The sequence below is a fragment of the Myotis myotis genome, unplaced genomic scaffold, assembly GCF_014108235.1.
Source record: "Myotis myotis isolate mMyoMyo1 unplaced genomic scaffold, mMyoMyo1.p scaffold_m19_p_11, whole genome shotgun sequence".
NCBI lineage: Eukaryota > Metazoa > Chordata > Mammalia > Chiroptera > Vespertilionidae > Myotis > Myotis myotis.
This window is the reverse complement of record NW_023416315.1, coordinates 15,039,231-15,054,373: the sequence shown is the minus strand read 5'-3', so window position 1 is coordinate 15,054,373 and position 15,143 is coordinate 15,039,231. Positions and strand designations below refer to the sequence as shown.

The window sequence follows — 15,143 nt, the reverse complement described above, 5'->3', positions numbered from 1 at the left end:
ATACAATAATCAAAATAAAATAAGATTAGGCTTCATAATAATTTTAGAATATAAGAACAAGCCCCACAATTAAGAAAAATGTAGAATAAGAAAAGAAATATATAGAATAATTTTAGTCTCATCAGTGATACAAAGCTTTACATTAATAAAAATACCAATTATTTCACAAGACATCCTAATCAGTTTGAATTAAAAGATTAACTAAAATATATTCACAGACTTTCAATTTTATAAATAACAAGCACATAGAGGTCTTTGATTTATTGAATGAATCATAGGCAAGCAAATTATTAGAAATTGGCTAGGAGTAATAATGGTTAGCCAATTAACATATCTAATTTATAGATCATACTTCATTTTCAAACAACCATGACAGAAAGGAACAGTATGGAATTCAGAGCAATTACAGGCAGCAGGTTATGCTGAAGAAAATACAGCAATAGCTAACGGCATCAAGATATATTTAACTTTCCTGTGAAGAATTTACATGGTTTGTATTATTTATTATATAAGATATAATTTAGCGTTTAGAATATATCAAATTCCACTTCTGTCAATCACCTTTTATTAATATTTGTAAGAGAGAGGGGGAGGGAAGCAGAGTCTCAGACAGAGGTACATATATAGAAAATGAACGTGTTCTCCCCGCTTCTTGACAGAAAATCTCCATTCTGATCTTAATCTTTCAAGCTATGCACATACCTAGTGCGGAAGAGCCACCTGATCCTGCTTAGAAGAAAAATGCTGCTGTCAAATGGCAGGCAATAGTAAACGCACCTTTGCAACAGCACATTAAATGTGTAATTATTTTTCATATCAACAAGGATTAATTAAATTTCATGATACAGATAGATTACTGAATTTTGGAGCTGTCCATCCTCGTTAGAAAAAATTGTGCTTTAGGCCACGTTAACTTAGGGTGGTGACATTTTCTTCATGTTTTCATCATTATTATGATTATCACCTTGATTTTAAATTTTCTTTTAATGTTCACTCTGGAGAGCCTATGAAACATTTCTTTAGTATTCCTATGTGTCTACTGAGTGAGAAAGTTGAGTTTAGCCTTACATTTATCTTTAAAGGAAAATATCCAATACATCTGGTATGTTCTTAAAATTTTATATAGTGTTTATAACTCCTAATAGTTATTAACTACAATCTCTGTTACATGCTACATTATTTTCCATGAAAATAAAAGTTCTCATCAATTTGCAAATACTTAATTCTGGAAACAGCCCTATGAAAAATGCTCAGGTTTGCCCGGCCAGCATGGCTCAGTGGTTGGGTTTCGACCTATGAAACTGGAGTTACTGTTTGATTCCCGGTCAGGACACATGCCCAGGTTGTGGGCTTGATCCCTCAATGGGGGGCATGCAGGAAGCAGCTGATCAATGATTCTCTCTCATCATTGATGTTTCTGTCTCTCTCTCCCTCTTCCTTCCTCTCTGAAATCAATAAAAATACATTTTTAAAAAATGCTCAAGTATGTTAAATCTATTATCAGTGCCCCTGCCAGTCACCATGGTGCCCACACGAACCTCAGTGCCCACAGCCTCAGTCTTTTTCACATCTCCCCATGATCTGCATGGACCTCTAGGAGTCAGTTCTTTGTATCCCACTGGGAACGTAAGCCACAGTGTTGACCTTCTCCAATGGTATTTTCACTTTCCCATTCTCCTCTTTTCCTGATATTTTAAAGGAATTTCAGTGAGCAGATTAATAAATATTCTGAAAGGAGTGAAGATGACTTGAACGTCTCTGAAATTATACCACTTACAGTGGTTACTACTCTGCTTTAAGTGAAACTTAAGTCTCACAACTGTGACTATAGATTGTGAAATACATAAGCTAAAGAAAAATAGAAGGAGCATGAAGAAGGGACTTTAGTTATATCCTCACACTGCACCTTTACCAGGGACTCTATACATGCTAGAAAAAGTTATTTATATTCATGTCTTAATTATAATATAAAACTTATTGACTATCATATTTTATGAGTTATTATTTCATATGATTTATTATTAGATACTATATTATATTGCTATCAAATATTCATCAATAGCATTTATAATTCAGTATTATATTAAAATCATATTTAATAGTTAGCACTATAGTTAAATGAGAAAAATAGTATTAAGTATTTTTCTCTTTCCTAGGCATCAAATTATTTCTCTTCTATGCACATTTCAAAATATGAGAACACATTTCTCCAAATTTATTGGGTTGGAAGAATGTGGCTTGCTAATTTTTCATTACAAGATTCATCAATCTTTGTCCTCACCATCTTGCAGTGGAAAAATATCTGGAATCTTACACCATCTGAATGAAGACTTCCTCAGGAAAGAGCTATTTCTCTAACGATTTTTTCCAAATGATTTGCAACATACCTGGGCTCATGATAGTTGAGATATGAGTAGTGCTCCAAGAGTTTCCAAGTTATCCCATTATCATAAGAATAATGCAATAAAACTCCTTCTCCGGGCTGGTCCGGGGCTTTGCATGTGCTCAGAACAGACTTGCTCCCCAGCCTCAATGTGAACTGCAGAAACCTAGACATGAATTGTCTATAATTAGTGTGTGCACAAACATTTTTAATCATAATGCTCATCTTGGTTTTTAAAGAATTTCAGACACATTTAAATGAACTACCCCAAAGCTGTAGGTTTCCACTCATCCCTCTTTTATAAAATATAATTTCACTGTGAGATGCATGAATATGTGTAGAAGATAAGGTCCATGCACCTGTTTTATATACAGATACATACAAATATAACTCTATATTTATACATATCTGTATCCTATGACTTGTGCATGTACACTTAAAATGCCAATCATTCCTTTACTGCATTATTTATTGAGCACTGGGGGAAGGGCAATGTAAATCTCATCAGCCTCTGCAAGCTGTCAAATAAATAAAACTACATAAATAATTAACTAGTCCTTGGCTTGAGAACACAGTTTTGATGCCAACATTTCATATTTTTTAAACTCTAGTCAGCCATTAGTATCGTAAAGTCATCAGTGAGCTTTTTAGTTTATTTAAAATGAGGGCAAATTAACCCTATATAAACTCCCTCTCATGCTAGTTTTAAATGAGAATATGTACATATCAGCAAAAAATAAGTAAATAAAAAATAGAAAATTAATAGATCTAAGTTCAAACATTATTATCTGGTCTCAGTATGTATTCCACCCTGCCTTCACTCACCTGGATTGTGAGCTGTCAAGGAAAGATGTAATTAGCTGACGTCTCCCATCTTTGTTGAAAACCAGGGCCTTACCACTGGCCAGGACACCACAGCCAAAGCTGACTTCAGCACCACGGATAGAGTAAAAGTTATGGTAAGAGGAGAGCCTGGAACTGCCGAAGCTTTCAGAAATGAACATTGGGAATGTCTGCGATGCCATCTCGCAAGCTGGGCCAGAAAATCCAGGGTCACACCTGAAAGAGAGCCCATGAAATGAAATCTTAAACTGTTGGTCCTTTCAGAGTTTCCTGAATCTGCCCTGGGGAAGAGGAAGTCCAGAGGCCAGAATTGGATTGAATGGTAGGCAAGGCTCATCAGACTTCGGAGAATCCTGAATCAGAAGACTTGGTAAGGGCAGACTGTGAATATTACAGAAGAACACACACTTTGCATAGCTCTGCTGTAAAGAGCTTATGACTTAAAACAATCACTCAGCACTCACCTTCGACCAATGCCAGCAATTTATCTCCAAATAGATTTATGTTTTTGCACATTTACAATTTAAAATCTTTGTCAAAGGTATATACTTTTATCTATAATTATGTTCACTTAACTTGTAAAAGAAACAACATAAATAAAATACTTCTATAAGATATCTAGAATAAATTTCCTTTAAGAACAAGTGTAAACATTCATGTTATATTTGTGACCGGAATTATTTGAAAAAGATTGGAAATAAATGTATCAACTATTTCAAACTTAGATGGGCATTTTAAAGGAAATGCTTACACCCTTGACCTAGATAGATGTCCTTCGCAGAACTGTGTTGCCTCTCAGTGGAATCCCAAATTAGTAGTGCTTCAAGGAAAAGAAGGAAAAAAACCCACAACAACCTGCCTGCTGCCATGTAAGAATACACTGTTTATGTTAGCTGACTAGAATATGTATGGGACTCCCTGCACCTTTTACCAGTGAAAAAACTTATCGCAGAAGGCTCAACAACTGAATTCAGAACCTTCTTATATTTAAAGAAATTTACTTATCAGGAATTAGTTTCAAATCCTTTATTTTTATTTATTACTTCTTTCTTACTGTATTTGCTATGTAGCCAGCCCATTACAAAATTAAATTGGTGTCTTTTGGGGTGGCATGGGGTTCTCATGAAAGCATTCAAAACTTCCTAGAGTCTGAAACAAGCCTTTTATAAAGCAAGTGTACCAGTGAAGGGATATTATGATTTAATTCAGAAGGCTGTTTGTTTGTTACCACTAGCTCTGAAACTGGGATCCATGCTGGCCTCAGAGAGGTCCAAGGAATGTATGAACATGCTGACATCAAATGCCAACTTTGATGTGCATTGGATATTCAGAGGGAGAAAGTTTATAGCAATCATCATATTATCAAAGAAGTTGGGCCCTAACATGCCAAGAACTACCATAAACTGAAGTTTGAGGGTGGTCTTGGCATTAGAGATGGGAGTGGGAAAGGAAAACAGTATTTTGCAGAGCATGTAAATGAGCCTCACAGTTTGCTTCTTACACATGTTACCTCATTGACTTAAGTCAGACTCTGAATAGCCAAGTAGTGTCTAAGAAGGACTTAAAAATTACCTCAGGAGGACACATTTTAACACTGGGAAACTGAATATGGCCACAAAATGCAATCAGTGTTCCCAACAAGACTACTGCCAGAGTGCATTTCAGGACAAATGCATCTTTATGTGTCTTCTTAGGACCAGTGACTGGGAGAAATTGGTGAGCATTTAGAGATGACTTACAGGGGAGTCAGTTCCCATGTTCTGGTTTTGAAAGTATACTTTTAGTCAAAAGTTACACACTTGGGATAGGATGCTGATTAGAATTCCACTTAGATATTTAAATACTCTGTGGCCTTTGTTTTGCAGCCAAACAATAGGGTAGCACACACAGGTGATTTCAGGAGTGACCCGAAGCTCTCCTGACTCCAAAGATGCCCCCTATTGGTTCATCTACCCAACCTCAAGTGCAATATTCCTTGGTAAGATACATGGCTGACACATGTGTAGAAAGGTATCTAAGCTCTCTGTCCTTCTTATTTGCATCTTTAACATCTCTAACAGGGGTGGGCTTATCAGGATAGTGAGTTGTCAGTTTAGATACATAGTCCCAGGGATTATACACAGGCAAGAAAGTGTTAAGAAACAAGAGAGGTGGAATCCTGGTAGCAAATAATGGTAGTGATGAGGGGAGCAAGCTGGGGAGACACAGAGCTGCAGAGACCCCAAATTCAAGGATCTGTTTAAAGGAAATTAGTGGTATTGAATATGAATTCACTTAAAAATATATTTTTATTGATTTCAGAGAGGAAGGGAGAGAGAAAGAGAGATAGAAACATCAATGGTAAGAGAATCATTGATCGACTGCCTCCAGCATGGCCAACAGTGCAGACGGAGCCTGTGACCCAGGCATGTGCCCTGACTTGGAATTGAACCATGACCCTAACACTCAACCACTGAGCTATGCTGGCTGGGTGAATATGAATTTCTTTTCCCTGCAATTTTGCTCAAACTTGACAAGGCACATATTGCTGGAAAAGGACGTAGTGGCCAAACCTTTAGCTCAGCCACAAGTGCACAAAGCCAATGAATATTACATAAAATATTGTCAGAAATACAACCCCCCACCCCCAAAGTTCCAACTCATGAAAACATTCTGTGAAACTTGAGGAGGTGAAGGCTATGATTACTTGGTATAATGTATAGTGTCAAAAGAGAATGATGCCCAAAGACATAAAACTGCCATTTGGATTTTTGTTTCCATCCATCATGGGTAACACAGATGGTTGCTATAATAAAACTATTGAATGCTAACAAGGATATTGTATACAATAAATGAAGTATGAAGCATAACTATTGTAATTATAGATAGGTCTTTTAGAAATAGCACTTTCTATTTTTATTAATAAAAGCAGCTGTACTTTTAGGTAATTTGTTTGCAAAACTTTTCAGGACAACTTCAGGAATTACTAAAATGTCTGGTCTCCTTGTGTTAATTTTAGTTAAAATGTCTTAAAGCAGAGGATGGCCTGGTTATGGAAAACAGATAAAGATAACAACTTGAAGAAAATACCAGTTAGTATTTCATAGATCTAATGAGTCAGTGTTTCTCAGTGGGAGTTGGTGGTTTTATGAAAAAGCAAAGAGATGCAAATTATGTTTTGAAATATGAATAGGAATTTTTCAATTCTTTACGTACTTTATAAAACATTTCCATTGTGCAGAATGAGGTCTCTGTTAATTAAATTCATTGATATGTAGTTAAAAAGTTAACCTGATACTATATACTCTAATCTCAGTACTGGCAAGTGTCTTGCCTCAGACATATAATTCACAAAGAATAGGTCCAAAGGTCTTTTATGAGTTCATTAGTAATGAAGTAATTGGATAATTAATTACTCTTTGTTTGGAGGACAAGAAAAGAAAAACAGACTAGATAATCTTTTATTGAAAACTTATCTGTGTAACAAAGATTGTCTGTGGTTTTAGGGATTTCTAGGATATCTTATAATTAAATATTAATATAGGAATATCCAGTGGTACCTAGATATTACATTATTTATGTACTAGAGGCCCAGTGCACGAAATTTGTGCATGGGTAGGGTCCTTAGCAGCTGCCGACTGGGACCTCCCTTCCCTGGCTGTCAGCTGCCAGATGGGGCCTTCCTCTGTTCCACGCCACCCTCTGGTGGTCAGCGCACATCATAGCGAACATTCAAACTCCTGGTCGGTCGAACTCCCAAGGGGACGCTTTGCATATTAGAATTTTATATATATAGATAATTTCACACTAATATTCAACATTATGTAATATACCTTATACATCATTTTAAAGACCCAAATGATTTTCAAAAGGAAGCAAAATTGCAAAGTTATATTTAAAGATGAATTTTCTTATCAAATCTTCTAAATCTGGCTTGCTCAGTTTCCTTTAGTATTAGGTCTATGGGTCAGGATTGATTTTCACAATTCATTTTACAGAGTATGTTAGGAATTAAAATATGACTCACAAACACTAGAACAAGTCTATGGGAAAATAACATTCAAGAATGTACTAAATACAGAAAAGGCAGTCATCAAGCTACAAGGAATTCAAATTTGTTCACAAATTTACATGAGGCATGCTAGAGTTGTTCACATTTTAGTTTAGTAGAAATTAATTTATCCATTAATGTCAATTTATAAAATACACTTAATACTTTATTTATGCTTAAATTCCATTTGGGGTACCTTACTTTTGGTCTTCAAAGACCTCAAAACCCTGAAAAAATATTAGGTTAAAATGATTTGTGGCTTAAACATATAAAGTATGTACCAAAAAAAGAGAAGTGTCAGTATAATTTTAAAAGGCTCACCTGCAGCCATGCCGAGTGCACTGTCCTCTGCCAGAACAGAATTTGAGACACGACGGGCCTATGTACACTGCAGGGCAAGAGACAGCATGTGAAAGATGGCATAAAAATGGGGAAAAAACAAAAATACCTCAGGCATTTAAAACAGTTTTGTGAGGCAATGCCCATGACATCTAGCCCACTGTATACACGTTTTGCACAAGAAACTAGTGTGACATGTGGAGTGCTGGGTGACAAGGTAAGTGCTTCGTTACACATCTGCCAGAACCGTCTTAATTCTTTCAAGATTTTAATGTTTCATAGCAAAGAAAGTAGGAACATGTGATTTGGGTTCCTTAACAGAGTCTCCTGAGCTAAAATGATTTCAGGCAGAATATTAATGCTTCTGCCTTGAACTTTCTACATAGCTTAATTTCCTTAGGTAGAAATAAAGAATTTACAAAGGATCAAGTAGATATAGCATGCAATGGGGAGGGTATAATTTAATTGAAAAAACTATGATTTCCATTCTTACCAGGTAATAATCTATAACCTTGAAGATGAGTGTTACATATATTTTGAAGTATTAATCATCCTTCCTCAAATGGGGAATTATAATCTGTTGTTGAGTAAAACCTTTTCTCTATAATGCAGGTCTATCCCTAAATGGTGGGCTTGACTGGCAATGATATTATGAATTCTAATACTTGAAATTCTAATCTTTGGAATGCTGAGTGATAGGGCTCCTCGCTATTGAATGGTAGGTTCTGAGATACTCAGACTCAAATATATTTAAGATATTAAGCTGTTTGATAACCAGTATAATCAAGTCACACCAAATAGTATAAAAGTGGAACAAAACCATGAGGAATTAGAGATGCAATGGTTGTTCAGACTTCACACAGTCAGTATCCGGCATAAACAAATTTATCATCCATGACCATTTTCTTTTCTATCTTGTAACAAATGTCAAAATTAAATGATTTTGCTTTAAAATAAATTTTCCTGTGGCCTGTGTTCCTATAAGCACTTATTCTCTGGAGTCCTTTAACAGATACGGTAATTCAAATGTAATGCAAAGTGGCCCAGGAAAAACACTTGCTGAAGGAAACTGAAGGTTGAAGAAGAGGTCGACAGCAGGCTGAAAGGTTGAAACTATTGGTTTAAAGTGCCAGTAACCCTGGATTCATATTCAGTGTCACCTGGGAAACATTGGACAAGTGATTTATCCATTTAAGCCTCAGTGTCCTTATTCTTTGTCCCTGGAGGAAAGAATAAAGATGTTGCATGCTTAGCGTGCTGACACCATAGGGTTATGGTCGTCATCACCACATTGGGGACAGGTGTACTTCTTGCTCCACCTGCTTGATGAGCTCCACTGGAGGCTGAGTGCTGAGGAACCAGAAAGGAGTTTCACTCTTCTTTAGCCTGGAAAAGCTTATGGACTGTCTTCCCAGCACACCCGGTTTTATGGCTGCAGGAGGATTTGGTCTTAAGTCCTGTTAAATGGTTCGCTGCACTTTGCAGGTTCACTCTTGAGAATGCCTTATACTGTATTATACCCATGTCATTACTCAAAAAGCTCCCATCATAAAAACAACAACAACCATTAACAAAAATAAAACAAGACTTTCCCAGTCAATAAAAAAGTTAAATTATAATGAAGAATTTTGTTGTCATCCCTGCCTGCTAAAGATGGAATTATTAGGAATCGCAGTATGAATAAGTTGTCAGGCTTCTTTTTCTTAAGAGTGTGGAAAGGACAGATTTGTTTTCTTCACTATTACCATTGATGTAAGCAAATTGGGAAAATTTTAAAAGTGACAACTAAGACTTACTCTAGGATTTTCCATTTTTTTAAGAATTTCAGGATAATTTCCATAATGCTTTTTTTACTCACTAGTGGAAGCTAACTCGCCATGAAGACAAAAAGCATACCTAACAGACATAGGATATTGACCTGTTTTTTCTTCATATAATTTTGGAATTCCATAGTGAAATGGGAGAGAGTCCTTTGGCAAGGTGGCACACCTGTCTCTCCGAAGGAGTGAGTGTGTGTCCTCCTCTTGGCTTCTTAGGCCCTGTTTTTGTGTGAAAGCCTTACACATAAGATAACAGAATTGAAGAGATTCTGCCCCAAGTTTTGCATTTGGCAAACAGGGCTAACCATGCTCATTTCATGTATCTTTACCTTTTCTCATTCTACACAAATCCTGATAATGAGAACTCAGGATGTAAACACTTTCTGACTTGGAAGCATGTAACAGCCTTCTTTAGGAAATTCAGATATTCTTTTCAGAGGCTTATATGTGATTCATTGCATTCTTAGTTTCTTCAGATGCTTTATTTCATTACTGATTTTTCAGTTTCTTTTATGACTAAGTAATATAAGTTTGTTATAGGACCTTTGAAAAGTATGACAGCAGGCAAAAGTCATCCATATCCCCTATCCAGAGGCACACACTTATTCCCTGCAGCTAATTAAGCGGTGTAGTAATTAAAATGCTATGCAAAATGTTCTATGGATGGAGAAACTCCATCTCAACAAGCTCATCTTGTTTTTTCAAATGCACTGTTTGTGTTCACATAACTCGTGCGGTCTTTGAAATCTGGGACTTTTACTGGTTTTCTTTGAATACAGATTATTTAAAAATTTTACATGGCCTCATCAGCAAAGTATTTTGCCCGAAGTTATTTCTGAATTTCAAGAACTTATTTAATTAATTGCTATCAATTTCTAAATTATTCAAAAATAACAGAAAGATTAAGACATGGAAAATCAGTATTAAACAATGGTATACGCTTTTCCTACTCTATAAGTGAGTGGCAATGTTGAATTTGCTAAGTATTGACATTTTGCCCTTCCCTTCTTCACTCCCTGTCTACTTCCTCATAGTATAACTCTGTAATCAAATTTATATACTCTCTGAAAATAGGAAATCTCTAAATCTGCCTATAATTAGAATTATTAAAAACCAAAGTGTTGGCTATTAAAAACAAATATAAGAAGTTTATAGCCATGCAACACAATACTTAAAATATATTCTCTCATGTGCACTTATCCTAAATGATATTGGCTTTTAAATTAGACGAAAATTAATAATTTATTTAAAAGTAAAATATTATGTCTCTATATTTTTCTTTTATACTGTTTTCTGAAGAAGAGGTAGAAGTTTTACTTCACAAGTTTCATTCTAGAGAAGATGTTTTCTTATGTGTGCTGTCTGCATCTAAAAGATAAGCATTCCAGATGTTGTCGTAGCTACTAAGAGAAGAATGGGTCTTATTTTAATACATGCAATATGGTAAGTATTTATGCTAATTTTGCATAAAACATTCAAAGAAAATGTTAGACTATCCCTTGTCATCAATGTGAATTTGAGTTTCAGGGCATTATGCATTTTAAAATTATGTATGTTGAAACATTCTAGCATCTAATATTGCTGACTCTACTGCCTTTTTTTTCTGCTTGTGTATCCTTGGGCTTCTAATGGAATGCAAAGAAGAGAGGGAAGAAAGGGCGTTTAATGAATCACAAGACCATGACTTGGAAATGTGATTACGTCTGTGCTGACGAACAAAAGCACAGGAAGACTCTACTTCAATGGCATGTGATTAAGACTGGCATAAACTAACCATTATCAATTGCCCACATGTTTCCAAGGATGGGTCCTGTTTGTCTCCAGCGAATCCTGGTGTCCCGGGTTAGCGCTGCGTTAGGAAGGGGGATCGTTATTCGGTTCCACCTGCAAGAAATTTAGCACAAAACAGCTCCACACACTGTTCACATCTTTTCAATTTATTTTACATGCTTTTGATGTTCTAGTTTCTGTGTGCCTGCGGGTAGCACTAAAGTTTGATAATAAACTTCTTTTTAAAAAAATTTAAATTCTTTATTGTTAAAAGTATTGCATATGTCTCCTTTCCCTGGCCGCTCCTACCCCCTAGCACATGCCCTCACCCCACTACTGTCTGTGTCCATTGGTTATGCTTACACGCATGCATACAAGTCCTTCGGTTGATCTCTTACCCCACCCCTCCGCCTTCCCTCTGAGATTTGATGGTCTATTCAATGTGATAATAAACTCTTTAAATTTACTTGTGGAGTTTATTTGTTTATAGTTTTAAAACAAACATGTCACTTATAAAAACATCCATATCATCCATATACATTCTTAATAGCAAATGATATCATGTTTTTAGACATTAGTTTTAGAAATTTTTACATGAATAGTTCAGAGTTAAATAGTATCGATAATAATAAAAGTATAATATGCTAATTAGACCGGATGTAAGGACAACCTTCCGGACGAAGCTGCAGTGGCAGGGGCGAGGCAGAGGCAGCTGCTGCAGTGGGCAGGGGCTGAGCTCCTTGTACAAATTTTGTGCATCGGGCCTCTAGTTCTATGGTAAGTATCTGTGCAGAGATGGGGTGTCCTCTAGCATTGATTACTTTTTACTTTTTGCTCTCCCTTAGTCCTATGCACATTTAAAGAGAGGCTAAGCAAAAGAATTAATCTTCAACTTAATTTTCTCTCCTTGGGAATGTTTTTACTATTTATCTAGTGCTTATTCTGTAAAAAGGCAAGTATTTTACATAGTCATCTTTAACTCTCTTAACTGCCCCCAAAGGGATGTATCATTTCCCTTAATTTATGTGGAAAAAAGCAGAAAGTTAGAAAGAGTAAGTATCATTACACAAGTAGATGGCAGAATCAGGACTTGAACCTAGGTTTGATTCCAAAGCTAAACTTTCACTATCTATGTCGCACTGTTCCATAACTAAGTATTTTGGCAATAAGCCTTCTGGCAATAACCACGTAATCACTATATAGAATTTGAATTTATGTAATCCAAAATATAACAGCCAGGTACATAAAGAATGAATGATCCTACCATTATCATCTTACATCCGATATACCAAAGTTAGTCTTTTTTTCCTTTTCACAAGATCACTTCTAAATCAGCTGAAAAAGAGAGGTCAGCTTCCATGCTTATTAAGTAAAAAATACTAGTCTCAGGCTTACTCGCTGATTTTGAGTCTGCAACATGGATTAAAGTCTCTGGATATCTCAGAATTTACTCACCCACTGTAGTTTTCAGAGGAGTAGATGGTGCTGTGGGGGAGGTGGGGTCCAGCACAGATCTCAGGCAAACATTCAGTGTGCAGGAGCGACCAGGAACGCCCATGGTTGGTGGAAAACTCCAAGCTGACACTGATAACACCAGAACAAGCACAACACGGAAGAGGAAAATATAACAAACAAAATGTAATTACCTGTTTCTTGTTAAGTACATCAGTCATCTATAGAACTAGGGTAAAAGTTTTTAAGATGCTGCTTCTGAAAATATTGTTTTCCCCTCCACTGAAGTCTGACCAGCTTTTAAAGGGCAACCAGTTACATTATGCTATAGAAACAATCTCTGTGTTAAAGACAACAAATGGTCACTGGGGTTTGTGCTCCTGAGTTTGATAGATGGCAAGGCAATTACCATGTCTCACACTGCCGGCACTTCAACCCGTGAATGTGAACGACAAAATCCTGAGGAAGGACACGAGCAACGCTTCAGCAAGTGAAACTGAGAAATCATAGCTGCTGAAGTGCTAATTGATTTCTGTTCCTATTATTAGGGGGTCACTAACCAACATGAGTTCCAGCTTTTTTCAGTTTTTTGTTTTCTCTTTTTCTCTCAACAATCTGTCAGAACGGATGGCTGCCACAGCACATGCAAGCTCCTCTGATACCTAAGACCAAGCTCTTAGAATAAAATTATTCCTATTTGAAATCTATCCAATCATGCTCTGTGTTAACTGAAGAACTTTTCAGTTCATTAATGGGTAGTTTATTAAAAATCCAGCTGAAGCCGAAACCGGTTTGGCTCAGTGGATAGAGTGTCGGCCTGCGGACTGAAGGGTCCCGGGTTCGATTCCGGTCAGGGGCATGTGCCTGGGTTGCGGGCACATCCCCAGTGGGGGATGTGCAGGGGGCGGCTGGTCGATGTTTCTCTCTCATCGATGTTTCTGACTCTCTGTCTCTCTCCCTTCCTCTCTGTAAAAAATCAATAAAAAAAAAAAAAAAATCCAGCTGAAAACCTACTGAGAAGTTGCTCTGATTTAATAGTCAAGTCGATGTGTGCATTTTTAATTAGTTCACACACTCAAAAATGGGGCTTCCTACCTGTTACCAGGTTGATGTGTTCCACATCCCAGATTAATGGAAAACTGTATCATGTGTGACATCGTAGAAGGGAGAACAGGCAAGATGTGGAAAAAATCTACGGCCCAGACATTCGTATTATACCCTTGATGGTTCTTTTGCTTGAGACAAAATTTGGTAGCAGGCGTCTGAAGTTCAGGATTGATGACTACAGAAACCAAAGATGGAACCTTCAAAACAAAGGAAACCAAAATCACTCGTAATCCTCCCTATGTGGGTGTGTGAAAATTTTCCTAGAATCAATCTTGCAATTACAATGTATATAACTGCCATTTTTAGTTTTTATATTTTTAAATATATTTTTATTGATTTCGGAGAGGAAGGAAGAGGGAGAGAAAGATAGAAACATCAATGATGATAGAGAATCATTGATCGGCTGCCTCCTGCAGGCCTCCTGGGGATTAGGCCTGCAACCTGGGCATGTGCCCTGACTGGGAATTGAACCCTGGTCTCCATCCAGGTTCATAGGTTGATGCTCAACCACTGAGCCAGGGGTCCTCAAACTTTTTAAACAGGGGGCCAGTTCACTGTCCCTCAGAACGTTGGAGGGCCGGACTATAGTTTTTAAAAAAAACTATGAACAAATTCCTATGCACACTGCACATATCTTATTTTGAAGTAAAAAAAACAAAATGGGAACAAATACAATATTTATATTAGCATGTGGCCTGCGGGCCTCAGTTTTAGGACCCCTGCACTGAGCCATGCTGGCTGGGCTGTCATTTCTTAAAAATCCTCACCTGAGCCCTAACCGGTTTGGCTCAGTGGATAGAGCATTGGCCTTTCGGACCCAAGGGTCCCGGGTTCAATTCCAGTCAAGGGCATGTACCTTGGTTGTGGGAACATCCCCAGTAGGGGGTGTGCAGGAGGCAGCTGATTGATGTTTCTAACTCTCTATCCTTCTCCCTTCTTCTCTGTAAAAAATCAATAAAATATATTTTAAAAAATCCTCACCTGAGATATGTTTATTGATGTATGTGTGTATGTGTGTGTGTGTGTGTGTGTGTGTGTGTGTGTGTGTGTGAGAGAGAGAGAGAGAGAGAGAGAGAGAGAGAGAGAGAAACATTAATGTGAGAAGAAACATCAGTCAGTTGTCTCCCATACATGCCCTGAGCAGAGATGAAACCCACAACCTTTTTGGTGTATAGAATGACACTCCAACCAACCAAGTCACCTGGCCCTCTCTTCCTGAAGATAAGCTGGTATAAGATCTTTAAAAGTTATCAAGACATCTGTATCCTTGTCCATGTCACTTTTAAAGTAATCTGGTAATTTCCTGGGGTGCTAGAAGAGAAAGTTATCCTCTGTATCTAACTTGGTCTAACTTGATTTTGAACTTGACCTCTGGGGTGGGGCCATTTGGCAAACAAAA

At 37.0% G+C, this 15,143-nt stretch overlaps 1 protein-coding gene across 2 annotated transcripts in view; it reads right to left on the bottom strand.

Moving 5' to 3' along the window:
- Nucleotides 1–15,143, bottom strand: part of RELN (reelin) — a 439,320-nt gene that overhangs the window by 139,942 nt on the left and 284,235 nt on the right. For both annotated transcript variants that reach the window (XM_036327598.1, XM_036327599.1), the window contains exons 14-19: nt 13,733–13,941; nt 12,641–12,769; nt 11,190–11,299; nt 7,578–7,644; nt 3,209–3,442; nt 2,388–2,549 (exon numbers count right to left, since the gene is read on the bottom strand). In XM_036327598.1, the coding sequence (XP_036183491.1) occupies nt 2,388–2,549; nt 3,209–3,442; nt 7,578–7,644; nt 11,190–11,299; nt 12,641–12,769; nt 13,733–13,941 (911 nt within the window). The remainder of the gene's footprint in view (nt 1–2,387; nt 2,550–3,208; nt 3,443–7,577; nt 7,645–11,189; nt 11,300–12,640; nt 12,770–13,732; nt 13,942–15,143) is intronic.